The sequence below is a fragment of the Saccopteryx leptura genome, chromosome 3, assembly GCF_036850995.1.
Source record: "Saccopteryx leptura isolate mSacLep1 chromosome 3, mSacLep1_pri_phased_curated, whole genome shotgun sequence".
Lineage (NCBI taxonomy): Eukaryota > Metazoa > Chordata > Mammalia > Chiroptera > Emballonuridae > Saccopteryx > Saccopteryx leptura.
Genome location: NC_089505.1, coordinates 273709008 through 273723482, shown reverse-complemented (window position 1 = coordinate 273723482; position 14475 = coordinate 273709008). Strand labels below are relative to the sequence as shown.

At 38.3% G+C, this 14475-nt stretch overlaps 2 protein-coding genes across 9 annotated transcripts in view; one reads left to right on the top strand and one right to left on the bottom strand.

Annotated features, from left to right (window-relative positions):
- Nucleotides 1–14475, top strand: part of DYNC2LI1 (dynein cytoplasmic 2 light intermediate chain 1) — a 68809-nt gene that overhangs the window by 40725 nt on the left and 13609 nt on the right. For 2 of the 4 annotated variants that reach the window (XM_066378384.1, XM_066378386.1), the window contains one exon: nt 5611–5719. In XM_066378384.1, coding sequence (XP_066234481.1) covers nt 5611–5673 — 63 coding nt within the window. In that variant the 3' untranslated portion in view covers nt 5674–5719. Of the gene's footprint in view, nt 1–5610; nt 5720–10952; nt 10972–14475 lie in introns of those variants that run through there. The other 2 variants (XM_066378383.1, XM_066378385.1) reach the window with 2 other exon arrangements.
- Nucleotides 5599–14475, bottom strand: part of ABCG5 (ATP binding cassette subfamily G member 5) — a 32381-nt gene continuing 23504 nt past the window's right edge. For 4 of the 5 annotated variants that reach the window (XM_066378378.1, XM_066378381.1, XM_066378380.1 and 1 more), the window contains 3 exons: nt 12655–12840; nt 8815–8926; nt 5599–8003 (listed from right to left, as the gene is read on the bottom strand). In XM_066378378.1, the coding sequence (XP_066234475.1) occupies nt 7806–8003; nt 8815–8926; nt 12655–12840 (496 nt within the window). In that variant the 3' untranslated portion in view covers nt 5599–7805. Of the gene's footprint in view, nt 8004–8813; nt 8927–12654; nt 12841–14475 lie in introns of all 5 variants that reach the window. The other variant, XM_066378379.1, reaches the window with a different exon arrangement.

Sequence of the window (14475 nt, the reverse complement as noted above, 5' to 3'; positions counted from 1 at the left end):
TCGCCCCCTTGTGAGCATGCCTGGTGGATCCCAGTCAGGTGCATGCAGGAGTCTGTCTGTCTGCCTCCCACCCCACCCCCCACTTCTCACTTCGAGGAAAAAAAAGTGGGCAGAGAATCTGAATAGACATTTTTACAAAAGCATACAGATTGTCAACAGGTACATGAAAAGATGCATAACATCACTAATCATCAGGGAAATGCAAATCAAAACCGCATTGAGATATCACCTCACACTGTCAGAATTGCTATCATCAAAAAGACAAGAAATAACAAGTGTTGGTAAGGATATGGAGAAAAGGGAACATTTGTGCACTGTTTATAAAATTGTAAATCAGTGCAGTTACTATGAGAAACAGTATGGAGGTTCCTCAAAAAATTAAAAATAGAACTATCATATGACCCAGCAATCCAACTTTTGGGTATTTATCCTAAGAAAATGAAAACACTAGTTTGAAAAGATCTATGCACTTCCATGTTCATTGTAGCATTACTTACAATAGCGAAGACATGGAAACAATCTAAGTGTCCACTGATAGATGAATGGGTAAAAGACACACACTCATACACACACACAGGAATATTATTCAGCCATAAGAAACAATGAAATATTGCCATGTGCGACAGTATGGATGGACCTTGAGGGCAACGTCAGAGCAAGATAAGCACTGTATGATGCCACTTACATGTGAATCTAAATAACAATAAAAACCAATCTCATAGGTAACAGAGAACAGTCTGGTGGTTGCCAGAGGCAGGGGGTGGGTGTTAGACCAAATGGGTAAAGAGAGTCCAAAAGTACAAACTTCCCATTATAAAATAAGTCATTGTGATATACAGCATGGCGGATACAGTTAATAATATTATGTTGCAGATTCGAAAGTTGCTAAGAGAGTAGATCTTAAAAGTTCTCACCTCAAGAAAACAAATTCTGTAACTATTTGTTGACAGATGCTGACTTATGGTGGTGATCACTTTACAGTATATGCAAATATTAAGTCATGTTGTATACCTGAAACTTATATAATGTGGTATGTCAATTATAGCTCAGTTTCAAAAAAATGAGAGGCATGTTGTAAGAACAATGAAATGACCTCAAGTAAACCTTATTATGTGTACATCTTGGCTATAGAGATTACTTGGAAGTCATCCCTGAATTAATATTTACCTAGAAGTCAATGACCAACTGCCATTGTTGATAAGAGTATCTGTTTATATTGCATAATGATCCCTTTTATTACATGCCTGCACCATTCTTCACTCAGCTCCTGTGCCACACTGCTGCCTCGCTAAATTCAGTACTTGCTTGGCTGAGAGATTTTTTAACCTACCTGAAAAGTTATAGCCTAACTTTGCCTCTAAACCAGTTCCATTCATGATGTTTCAGTAGATAAATTGCACTGATACCAGTTCGCACACATAGAACCTTAACATAATTTTATGCCTTTGCTTTAAAATTACACTAATAATTACCAGTTGATGCTAAATTATTTCATTGCTATCCAAAGTTGACTTTATAGTGTCCAGCATTTCAAATTTTTATATTATTTCATGCTCTTCCAAAGTAACTTCAGGGCCTTACATTGTTTTTAATTGTGTTCTGATACACACAGAAGTAAAAGACTTCAGTAAAAGAAAATTCTCTATAGATTGTGAAATATTCCTATTACTTTCCCTCTAAACATTTAAAAATACATTTTCATTTTTTTTTATATGGACAAGATAGTTAATGCAAGTTTTATTAGCACAACTTATAAAAGATTTAACCCATATCAGATGAAAACCTAGCCAGCTATCTACAGCTCTTTCTCTACACTGACTTTTTTTTATTATTTATTGCTGCCACATAACATTTTTAAGTGGAAATAGAATTATAATCTTTTGATTTTATTTTATTTTCGATTTGAAGCAATTATATTCATTAAAAGAAAAGTCTTGCTCAGGGTTTTCCATAATTATAAAAAAGTGGGTCCTTACTGTAAATGCTTAAAGAAGTCTGTACTGAGTCCTGTGTTTGCATATTTTTAACCCAAATAGTTACTTTTGAGTATTATGCTTCTTGGAAGGCAGATGACATCCTGTTTCATTAAAATATAATACAATTGCATACGAGTGGAGGGCTGGCCTTGAACCTGTCTAACACCAGATGTGATCCTCCTTTTGACTCTCTCCCCAACCCCAAGCTCCATTATTAGTGGCCTAAATAATCATCAGTAATAAAACAAACAAAAATAATAAAGTTCAGGGTCTTAAGCCTTGGAAGTGAAATTAGAGTGCATTACTTCTAAGATGGAGAGGCTAACTCGAGTTCCATTCAGTTCCTCCAACACTTGAGCCTTCAAAAAAGCCCCAAGTCATATAGAATTAATCATTAGGCAAGAAAGATGTGTCCATAGCTCTGCCTCTGAAGAACTGCATTTAAAGCACACTTCTATCAAATAATCTTGCTAGTGGGGGAGGCACCAAGGCACACATTCCGTATATCTTGTCATAAGGTGTTAGCAGTAGAACATGTCATTTATGACAGCTGTCCGAAATCATTCTTGCTCCCAGTCCTCACAGATGCATGGAGCCCCTCCCAGTCTGTGGGATCAGTCTCTACAGGTTTGAGGATCAGTCTTAGACCCCTCGCACTTTTCCTGTAGACCAGGGGTCAGGAACCTTTTTGGCTGAGAGAGCCATGAACGCCACATATTTTAAAATGTAATTCCATGAGAGCCATACAACGACCTGTGTACGTTAAGCATTATCCAATAAAAATTTGTTGTTGTTCCAGAGGACAGCTGTGATTGGCTCTAGCCACCCGCAACCATGAACATGAGCGGTAGGAAATGAATGGATTGTAATATGAGAATGTTTTATATTTTTAACGTTATCTTTTTTATTAAAGATTTGTCTGTGAGCCAGATGCAGCCATCAAAAGAGCCACAGGTTCCCAACCCCTGCTGTAGACTCTTTCCTAATTAGCTCTCTTTTCTCTAATTATTCAAAGTTCTCTCTTTTGCCAGACTTCACGTGGGCACTAGAAAAGAGTTCGTCAGTATTTACTAATTTCTATAGCCCTCTAGTTATAAAGCATTCCTGATTTTAAGAGAGTGTGAGCATTGAAAGCTGAACCCTTCTACCTCTTGTCTTTATTTGGGTAAACAATTATTTGGGTAAACGTTTGGGTAAACAATTATTTTTAAGGTCTTCTTGGCCAATCACACATATCTATTTTAAATCTTTTTTTTTTCAATTACAGTTTACATTTAATATTATTCTGTATTAGTTTCAGATGTACAGCATAGTATTGCGTACTTTACAGAGTAGTCCCCCCAATATTGAATCCCTGTTTTAAAAAATCAATTTGCCTATAATCTGTTGGCCTATAATTTAAACACACACACACACACACACACACACACACACACACACACACACACACACTGATTTACATGTTTAGGGGAAAATGTCCTTGTTATCCTTTACTGAAGATGCCGTTTGAACATCACAAGACTGTGATCCATTTATATTGGACAACTTTAGAGGTTTTAGAGGCAGAGTGGAAACCTTTTTTGGTTTTGCTTTCACTTTTAAAATGGCTCTGTAAAGCAGCCATGAAGAACTGCAGTGTAAAGAAAACCTTCTTACCTGCTGTTCCTTTAAACCATTATCACATTATTTTGAGTTCACATGATAGCAATACTAAAGGATCTAGTGGACATGGTGAATACTGTATCATATTAGTTATTCTTGATCCTCTCTCTGGTCCATTCTTCTAAGTTTGCTGTCTGCAGAAGGGATACACCACTAGCAAAGAATCCCAAAGCAATGCCCTTATCTTTATGACTGGTAAAAATAATTATTGGGACTTATTTTATGAATTAACAATCTTTGAAACCATAAATGATAGATAACTGGTGAATGGAATTAACTTCATTAGAAAAACTAAGCCATGCTGTAAAGATTACTTTGGAGTTATTAGTATAAAAATTCTTCCAAAGTCTTTATACAGTTGTGAAACTTTTTCTTTTAAAGATTTTATTTATTGATTTTAGAGAGAGGAGAGAGAGAAAGGCAGGAGGGAGGAGTAGGTAGCAACTCGTAGTTGCTTCTCATATGTGCCTTGACCAGGTAAGCCCAGGGTTTTGAACCAGTGACCTCAGCATTTCAGGTCGATACTTTATTCACTGCACCACCACAGGTCAGGCCAGTTTTAAAACTTTTAACATTTAGAGTATAGGTATGAATGAGGCAGTCTGAGATGTTTCTGAAAATGAAATAGAATTTTCTTTTCATAGCAACTATGAACTTTAATTATGTTAGCCAAAAGACCTTATCTTGCAGGGTAACTAACTACTTTCTGCTTATCTGAAATAATATTTTACTTGGTACAGTTTAAACATTGAACAACGTGTAAGAGGTTAAGAGGAGGCAAGTCCTTACATGATCCCTTTTGCATGTCAGTTGTCTCATGCAGGATTTCCACTCCCACTAAAATGTATATTTTATGAATTATAATAGTTACAAAATAGCCTCAGGGATATAAAATACAGCATTAAAAATATAGTCAATAATATTGTAATAACTGTGATGGTGCCAGGTAGGCACTGGAAATACCAGGGTAATCACCACAACGTTGTACACTTGAAACTAAAACAAAATAATATTGAATATAAACTGTAATTGAAAAATAAAATTTAAAAAGAGTAATATACACTCATTATGAAAAAAATTCAAAAAATGTAGAAGTATATATAATGAAAAATGGAAGTGTGTTCTCTCTCCACCTTTTTGCTTTTTCCACATATGACCACCATCATTTTTGCTGCTGTCTATGAAGCCATGTGTGAATGAGTGCTGATGTATTTAATCAGTCTCTACTGGGAGATAACCCACATTGCTTCCAATTGTGTGTTGATATACACAGTGCAGTGGATATCCTTCTGATTATGTCCCTGTGCTCGTCTATATTATTCTATATGATACATTTTTAAGGTAGTCAAAGGATCTACACATTTTATTTATTTATTTTATTTTTTCATTGACATTGGGAGAGCGGGGAGGAAAGAGGGAAAGAAAGAGATGCATCAACTCATTGTTCCACTTAGTTGTTTGATTTGGTTGTATACTCATTGATTGCTTCTCTTACGTGCACTGACTGGACATCAAATCTGTGACCTCAATGCACCAGGTGACAGAGCCATCCAGCCAAGGCCAGGATCTATACATTTTAAATATTGATCCTTTGCTAACTTCAAGCAGGTTTTGACAAGGGTTAACAAGCAATGAAAAATAAGGTCACTTTTCAATACCTAAAGTATGACAAATACTTTATTAGTTGGAAGACAATTTATATGTGTTATACAGTATATAATTTTCTCTGAAACTTTATTAAATTCATCTCTAAGTGCTGCTTAAGCTACCCAGAAACTTCAAAGACTCTACACTGTAGAAAATAAATACTAAATATGATCATTTACAAAATAATTATCAAGAAATTTTGAAAATAATAATGCTGTCAAGGATACATTGTTATGTCTAAAACTGCTAAGGGAGTTTTGAGATGCCTAGTTTAATTTTTAAAGTTGATTCTTTAAAAGTACTATAATATATATTTTTGTTTTAGGAACTTGAACAGTACAAAAGAAGTTCTTCCAAGTCTTGGAAACAAATCGAGCTGGATTCTTGAACATAATTCACCTGCGGTGTATTTATTTCTTCTTTCTCAAATACAAGTAAGATTATCTTACTAATATTAGCTAATTAATAAATTAGCTATTGTGTTACTAATAAATAATATTAATAATAGCTAATTAATAAACTAGCTTTTGTAGTAATAAATGAAGAAAATAAAGATGTGTAATTTGTTAAAGGAAAAGAGAATTTCTTGTATTAGTGACACCCCCAGGATATTTAGAAGTGTTTTAAAAGGGAAAATAAATTGTGTAACTATGTGTAATCTTTTTTAAAAAATAAAAAGAATCTTCTACTACCTACCTTTAACATGGTTAAGTAATATATACTTGGTTCAACATTTATAAGTTTGTATTTACATGTTTTCAGGACTGTGAAAACAAGAGCATTTAGTAACTGTTATATGAAAAGCATTAGGTGCTCATATTAAGCCACATTTCTTCTCTAAGGAGTTCTCAGCTGTGGCTAATAGGAAACTGAAATTGGGTTCATTTTCATAAGCATACTAGGTTTACTTTAATGGTGAGCACAGAAAGCACTGGAAATACGTATTTCAAAAGCACATTCCTGAGTCCCCACACCTAGAAGTCCATCACTGACTTGGTGGGAAGAAACAGCCTATTCCACAGTAGTAATAAGAATTTTTATTGTATAATTTGATTTTCTTACACATCACTGTCCATTTTTTACTTAAAACACAGACTGTCACATATTGAAAGTTATTGTGTTTCCTCAAGATGGTATCACTAACATTTAATAGCTTAAAGTCACATGCTATGTCAATTTTCCAAATGTTTCTGAGCTAGAATGAAATTCATCTGCATATGAATAGTAGAAAATGTTTCCACTTACATTGTACACCCATATCTTTAGAAGTTAAAATCAGTGATTTCAAAAGAGGTTCCCATGGGACTCTCTCTGAACTACTTGAATAGATTATCATCTCCAGAATTGTCTGTAACTGATGTGACATATATAATCTGTAAGGCATTATGTAACTATTATACCATAATCATCAGTGTCAAAGGCCTTTTATAAAAATTGACAATACTATTCTGGTAATTTACCAGTGTTTCCAGATCCTTAAATACTGTTCTAAGATAGTCTCACTCAGAGTTACTATGGTAACATTGGACGGATTTAGTTCAGACTTATACATGAATTACTTGAAGATTAATCAGAGAGATAATCAGTCATTTGGTATATAACCCATTTATTTACAATCTATGTACAACACTTGATCCCTAAGAATATGCAATATAAGTGTTTGTATTTAGCAGCATTCTTTTTCTTTACAATTCAAGAACATGAACACCTGCATATAACCCTGTTCTGTGTATAAACGTTGTGTCAGTTGAGCATCTTTTCTATATAGACTTTAAATAACAGCTACCCTCCAACCTTAAAGATGTCATTTCTCAATGTATACACCTTAATGACATTTACTTTTATTATTATAAGTAAACTAAATGGAAAGTGAAAAATAGCCAAATAATCCTTAAAAACATCACCAGGGGTTTGTCTGGTGTGCTGTGTTCTCAGTTCAGCCCATTCCTGCAGATTTTCATTTTAACCCTCTGTAAAGTCACTGAGTGGTCTGTAGTGGTCCTCATCATCCAACATCTGTCCACCATCCTCTCAATATAATCAGGAACTCAGAACCCTCACATGGACATGTGTACATAGTTATGGATTTTTAAATGGTAAGGAAAGTATTCTTATCTAATTCTGCATGATGCTTTGCTTTAATCATACCCACAACTCCTTTTTCTGTTATACAGTCAGCAACTATTCAAATGTTTTCTTTTTACTGAATCCTTAATCAAATATAAGCATAATTTTTAACCAACCTATTTTTATGTCTAAAGCAAACAAATAATACAGTCTCCATAACTTTATGAATTATTATATACATTTTTGGACTGGCTTAGTCACAATTTCCCAATACCATATGCCTCTGCAAGTTGGAATAGCATTCAAGGCTTGCATGGACCCAAGGACACAAAAGGTTTAAAAGACTTCAGAGGGACTATGAAGAAAGAAACACGTGGCGATCTCATTTCAGACTTTCAAAGCACTCATGCATATCTAGGAGCTTAGGTCCCATTCTCACAGCAATGTGCTTTACTATCTGCTAATGAGATGATCCCTTACTTTAAAAACAACTGCTCCTAAGATGACAAGAACTGGGATAAATGCATACAGAATCAGGAAGTTGGCTGTGAACCTGGATGTGGCACCCGGGCAGATTCTCTCAATGAACTGAATTCCTTGATTGAAGGCACACATTGGATTGGCTGTCATAGAACCATTAGAGCTGCCTGCCGGGAAAAGATGCACATGGTGAGAGATGGGCACTTGGTAAATACTTGCTGATTAAGAAGTAATTTACCAAATCAGCAAGTATTTACCAAATGCTCACTAAGTGCTTAGTACCCTGCTACATCCCTTTCTTCATGAAAGAGACAGGACACGTGAGACAGCCCTGAAATCATTACTGGATGAAGCGACCAGGAGTATTCTGGGCTTTGGCTCCATTTGAAGATGGAAATGGGTTTCTTTTCATTTCAGATTTATTCCCACAGCACTGACAAAAATCATAATCACTTATGGTCACTTAGTACTGACTATCCTAAGATGACCGAGGTTATCACCTAAAGATACTTAAAAACCTATTAAATTCTACCCATTCTTCAGTTGTCCTCACAGAATGGCCTGGGATTTCCAATGGCCTCGCACTGCCTGCTCATGGGATTGGGGAGCAGCCTTTTGCCAAAAATGGCTTTTACTTGGCTTTATACTTTGTACATTTGGGGAACAAGAAGCCACTGCACCCTACTTCAACCTGTTCTGTAGAAACTTACTCCATCCAGAATATGCCAGAGTTTACCTCCCGTCTGTCATTTTCTAAAAACTTCAGAGTGGCTTTACCTATTGACCTTTGATAGGTTTCTAACTTGACCACTGCTTATTTCATTTGAAAAACCAGAGAAAGGGTTAGACGTTTATTTCAAAACAAGGTTTTAATTTTATTGACTACAAGACATAGCTTTTTATTTAAAAAATATATTTCCCTAGGGAAATTGCTTCCTCAGAGTAATGTGTAACAATAATATTGCAAAACAGAATACTTACCACAAGTGAAATTCCGTCCATAGAACTCATTGACTACAAGAATCTCACAGCAATATTTTTGGAATGTAAAATAAGTGAAGATTTTAAAAGGGATGGGCATTTCTTCTACATTTCTTAAGAAAAAGAAAGAGAGAGAGAGAGAAAGAGAGATGAAACTCAATAGGCTCTGGTAACAGTCCTACCAAATAAAAAGAAAGGCAATCCTTATTTTATATTTGCCAACATGAATACAGCTTTTTTTTTATCACCCTTTATAAACAGTATACTTACTATAAATAGCTCCAAACAATACTGAGAAGAATAAAGAAATACCACTGCCCAGAAATAGCTATGGCTAGCATTTTGGTGATGCATGTTACATGTGTGTATGTGTGCAATGATAAGAATTAAACTCTTCACACTCTTTCCTAACCTGCTATTTTTCAACCAAACATGCATCTCAGACATCCTTCCAAGTTAGTAAGCATAGCACTCAACCATTTTTAATCACAGCCTGGTAGATGATTATATTAGAAACCTTAAGTTTTTTGGTAAGCACCACTGATAACATATAAAAGAAAAAAGCACACCAAACGCAAATCACATTAGAGGAGGATATTTGTGACTAAAAATATTTGGGGCTCCCATCCCAGTAGAAGAAGAACTGTACTACCAACCAAGGGGAAAGGATGGAGAGAGCAAGCAGACATTTATTGTGAAAATGTACTGCCTCCTCCTCAGCGTATTTCAGGAGAAACTTCATGCTTATCTTCTGGCCTTCTTTTTTTTAGCGAGAGAGACAGGGACAGACAGACAGGAACAGAGAGAGATGAGAAGCATCAATTCTTCATTGTGGCACCTTAGTTGTTCATTGATTGCTTACTCATATGTGCCTTGACCAGGGGGTGGGGTAGGGGGGACTACAGCAGAGCAAGTGACCCTTTGCTCTTGCCAGTGACCTTGGGCTCAAGCCAGCAACCATGGGCTTCGAGCCAGCAACCTCTGGGCCCGAGCCAGCGACCATGGGGTCATATTTATGATCCCACTCTCAATTCAGCGACTACCTGCTCAAGCTGGATGAGCCCGCACTCAAGCCAGCAACCTTGGGATTTCGAACCTGGGTCTTCTACATTCCAGGTGGATGTTTTAACCGCTGCGCCACCACCTGGTCAGGCTCTTCTGGCATTCTTGGTCCACTACATAGCTTCTATCAATCAACAAATACATACTAAATTCTATTTGCAAAGCACTAGTTCTAGGTGCTTGAAGAATTCCTACCCCTAAAGAACTCATAGTGCAGTCGGGGACATAGCCTTTATATCCTCAAGATTATAAAAGTATAGAGCTGTGAAATATTTGCACCAAAAAAGTATTAAAAACCAGTAATATGTGTGAACAACATTCTTGTATTTAGTATGTGTGGTTTTAGCTATTGCCAAGTGACCTCCAAACTCCATGACTTTTTCAGTTCTTGGCAATTTTCTAAGGCACAAAATTGGCTTCACCATACTGAGGGGCTGCTTATTGGAAAGGATAGGTAAGAATCTAGGGAGGAAGTAGGGAAGAAGAAGGACACCCTAGGAAGGCTGAATGGTTGGTTATAAGCCAGGCATGTCAAGGGCTCCAGATGGGACTGCGTGGACGAGAAAGGCTGGGGCAGAGGATGGAAAGTGGGAGCACTTGGAGGTGAGTTGGGAATGAGAGCCAGGAGCCAGCTGCTTTAGGACCTTGCAGTGGATTAACATTGAAAGACTATGAGAAAGATCATGTTGGAATCAGTGTTTTCAGAAAATGTGACAGTGGCAGGTAGGGTGGCCCAGAATAATGGCCCATTAGAGATAGAATAAAAGGAAGCAGACTATAGCAGAAGTTCACGTGCGAGATGATAAAGGCCTGGAATAGGCTGATGGACAGGAGGGCAGCCCAGCCAGCCAAAGCGTTACCTCCTTGAGGTAGGAACTGTATGCCTTCACCTTGTACTACGCCACAAAAGGCTAAACACAAGGTGAAAGCCCCATATGCATTTGTGCTTTGAGATCGGAGAAGAAAACCAATGTGATTTGATGACAGATCCAGTATGTAGGCCATCCAGGGAGAGAGAGAAGTCATTCATTCAATTATTCACACAATTTTTTAAAAACTTTTATTTATTGATTTTAGCAAGAGAGGAAGAGTGAGAGAGAGAGAGACAGAAACATCAATCTGTTCCTGCATGTGCCCTAATGGAGGGGTCGAATCAGCAACCTTTGTGCTTCAGGACGATGCTAACCAACCGAGCTATCCAGCCAGGGCTATTCACACAATTCAATATTTTTTGCAAACCTAATTGGACTGGCCACTGAGAAGAACTGTAACAGTGAATTAGTCACAGGTGCTGCCCTCAAGCAGTTGACAATCTATTAAAAGCAGACTGCAACATGAGGCTCACATGGGCTGGGAGAGAAGGCAAAGGGAACTAGCCAAGGGAATAAGGGGCAGGCTTCATGCAGATCCCACAGGGAGAGCAACGTGACTGTGAGAGACATAAGAGAACCAGGCAGTCATTAAAGGCTTTGGAGAAATTTCAAGAGAAAGGAACCACATACCTAAAAGTATTGGTATGGGACTGTCCACATTAGGTTAAATGGAAAGAAAAGCATGACTACTTTACCCCTTCACAATAGTATGATCCCATTTTTATTAAAAATTATATAAATATCTAGCAAGATACACAACAGAATGTAACTCTGGGTTGTCATACTTTAGGTAACTTATTTTCATCCACATGCATTTCTGTATGGCGTGCATCCCCCGCCCCCGAGAACCTGCAGGATATTGTCAGCAGAAAAAACAGTGAAGGTATTTCCAGTTGCGTTTAAGGGAAGAGGCAGCCAATAGCTCACATGCTGCAGACAGTCACCCAGGGAAGAAGATGACTTGGGAGGAAAAGATAAACTTAATGACTAAGAGATTGCTGTGGTTTTCAGGAGCAGAGGGAGTAGAACCTAGGTGAAGCCTAGGATGTTGAGATTTTGCAAAGCATTTGTTAATGTTGGCCACTGCCTCTCTTTAGAACAATTAATCCTCTTTTCCTACAAACCAAATACATGAAATATTGCCAGATTGATTGGAACCTGTAATGATTGAAATATGAAAGAGGAGATGGGGTCCAAGGTTAGGTCTACACCTTGCTGGCCTGATTCCATGCCCTTGGGGTGCATTTTTCATAGATGCTAATGATCCATTTAAGCACCATAGACAAATACAATGCAACAGTGCTACCGTATTTTTCACTCTATAAGACGCACATTTCCCCCCCCCCCCAAAAGTGGAGGGGAAAATGCCCATGCATCTATGGAGCAAAAAATACGGTATTTTATTAACTATTTTAAAACACCATTTGGTTCAGAATATTTTTTTTTCTTATTTTCCTCCTTAAAACCCTAGGTGTGTCTTATGGTCAGGTGCATCTTATGGAGCAAAAAAATACAGTATTTAAAAAATCATTCATGACTGATCAAACCTCAGCTCACTTCATAATATCTCACCTTTCCATAACTCACTACAGAGTACAGTATGTCATTCGCTCCTCGTGATCCCTTGAGGCAGGTGGGGCTGAGATCATTATCTCCACTTTGTAAATGAGGAAATTAATTTAGAAAATGACTTGCCCATGGCAGAGGAAGTCTCCGAACAAATGGTGAACAGTTTAAGGTCTGATCAATAATGTTTAGCAAGCACTATAAATACCCCAGACTATAAGATGATACCTGTGACTAGTGTCACATAGCTCTCCTCTGGAATTCCTTAATAGCAATCATTATCAGATGATCATTAACAACAAATCACACCAATCTAAATCCTTGGACTGGTCGTAACTCACCTTAGGAATCCAGACCCCACAAGCACCCCAGCGATGCAGAGCAGAGCCACTACACTGTTGACCACATTTGGATTTTGGACCATTCCAAGTATCACGAGAGTTAGAAGTTCACCAATTAAGTGGGGGGGCAGAAGCGCAGCAGAGAAATATCCAAATCTGGCAAACTCGGGGTATAAGCCCAGGGTCCTAAAAACACATAAGGTCTTTAGTTTCTCTCCAGGGGTTATCATATAAGAAAAATACCACACTTGCCTTCTATTAATGGTGGTGACTGGTGGGGAAGGGCTTGCAGGGCAAGTCAAACTCCCCTTTGAAAGGCCTTTTGGGAACAGAGCCAACATTTCTATCTTTTATTACTGCCAGTGGTTTCTGTTGGCTCCAACTCACTGTGAGCCACCTTTTCCTTTTTACAGCTCCTTCAGCGCTCATAGGAAAATATTAACACTTAGACAACAGTCACAAGTAACTGCAATGAGTAGGGTGCTTGAACTCTCTGGGCTTCTCCATAAATAACCACGTTCTGCCCAGCCAGCACTGCTACTTGAGCTAGCTGGCCTAGGCCCTAATGCGAGAGCTCACCCAACCTGCTTCTCAGCCCCTCTCCCCCTGAACCTCATCCCTGTTCTGTGGGGGTTATTGATCCTGTGAAAACCCTTCACTGCTTTAACCTTCCATCAGATTAGGTGGCCCCCACTCCTACTCCATTCTACACTTGTTTGTTATTCTCCAACCCTTTCCATTCATTTGACCTTCATTTCCTTCTAAATAGCTTATATCCAGGCACCTTACTGCTTATATTACTTTCACCAAATAGCATCCCTCTAGTGATAGCATCAACAACCATTAGACATGGCTGCTCTTTCTTCCATTTGGAGAGTTAGTAAAAGGAGTTGTCATGTCTTATATCCACCCCACCCTACCACTCTCTTCAAGACCGTCTGTCCTTCCTCTTTCACATATCAGGAAGTTTGCTTATACCTGTAGTATTCTCTTATCCAATGCAATCCTCTGCGACTTTTAAGACATTCTCTCACCTTTAATGATTTTACAGTATCTGCCCAAGGGTCGTTTTTTCCACTCCTGGCCACTGTCATTATCCTCAAGGTCTTTAACCTTCTTGATGAGCCACCAACTCAATGCCTCCTAATTAGGTAATCTGGTCAATTCCAGGGGCTCCATCCACCTAATCTTGATTATTCAACATGTCTTGGACTTAAATGTTAGTTCCATGATTTCAGATTCTGAAAATGCCCTCTGTAATTATGGCCTCCCTACTATCTTCCATTTTTCCAAAGCCCTTACTGCCTCAGATCCTTGTCCCCTTCTGTTATTCTTTGCCTTACCAATCCCCACACCTGGGGACCCTTAGGGTTTCACTTAAGCAACTTAAGCTGTGTTGAAAAAGGCATAATGCCATACTAACTGGATCCCCTCTGCTACTCTGTCTCAGCTGACTCTAGATCCTGATTTTTCCTCATTGCTTACTGGGCATGTCCCATCATGGCTAATAAAAACATTTACTTTAAGGCCCTGGCTGCTTGGCTCAGTGGTAGAGCATCAGCCCAGTGTGTAGATGTCCCAGGCTCAATTCCCAGTCAGGGCACATAGGAGGAGTGGCCATCTGCTTCCCCACCCTCTTCTCTCTCTCTTTCTTTCCTGCAGCCATGGCTCAATTGGTTCGAGTGCATCGAACCTGGGCACTAAGGATGGCTCTGTGGAGCCTCTGACTCCAGTGCTAAAAATAACTTGGTTGTGAGCATGCCCCAGATAGGCAGTGGATCCTGGTCAGGGAGCATGTGGGAGCCTGTCTCTCTATCTCCC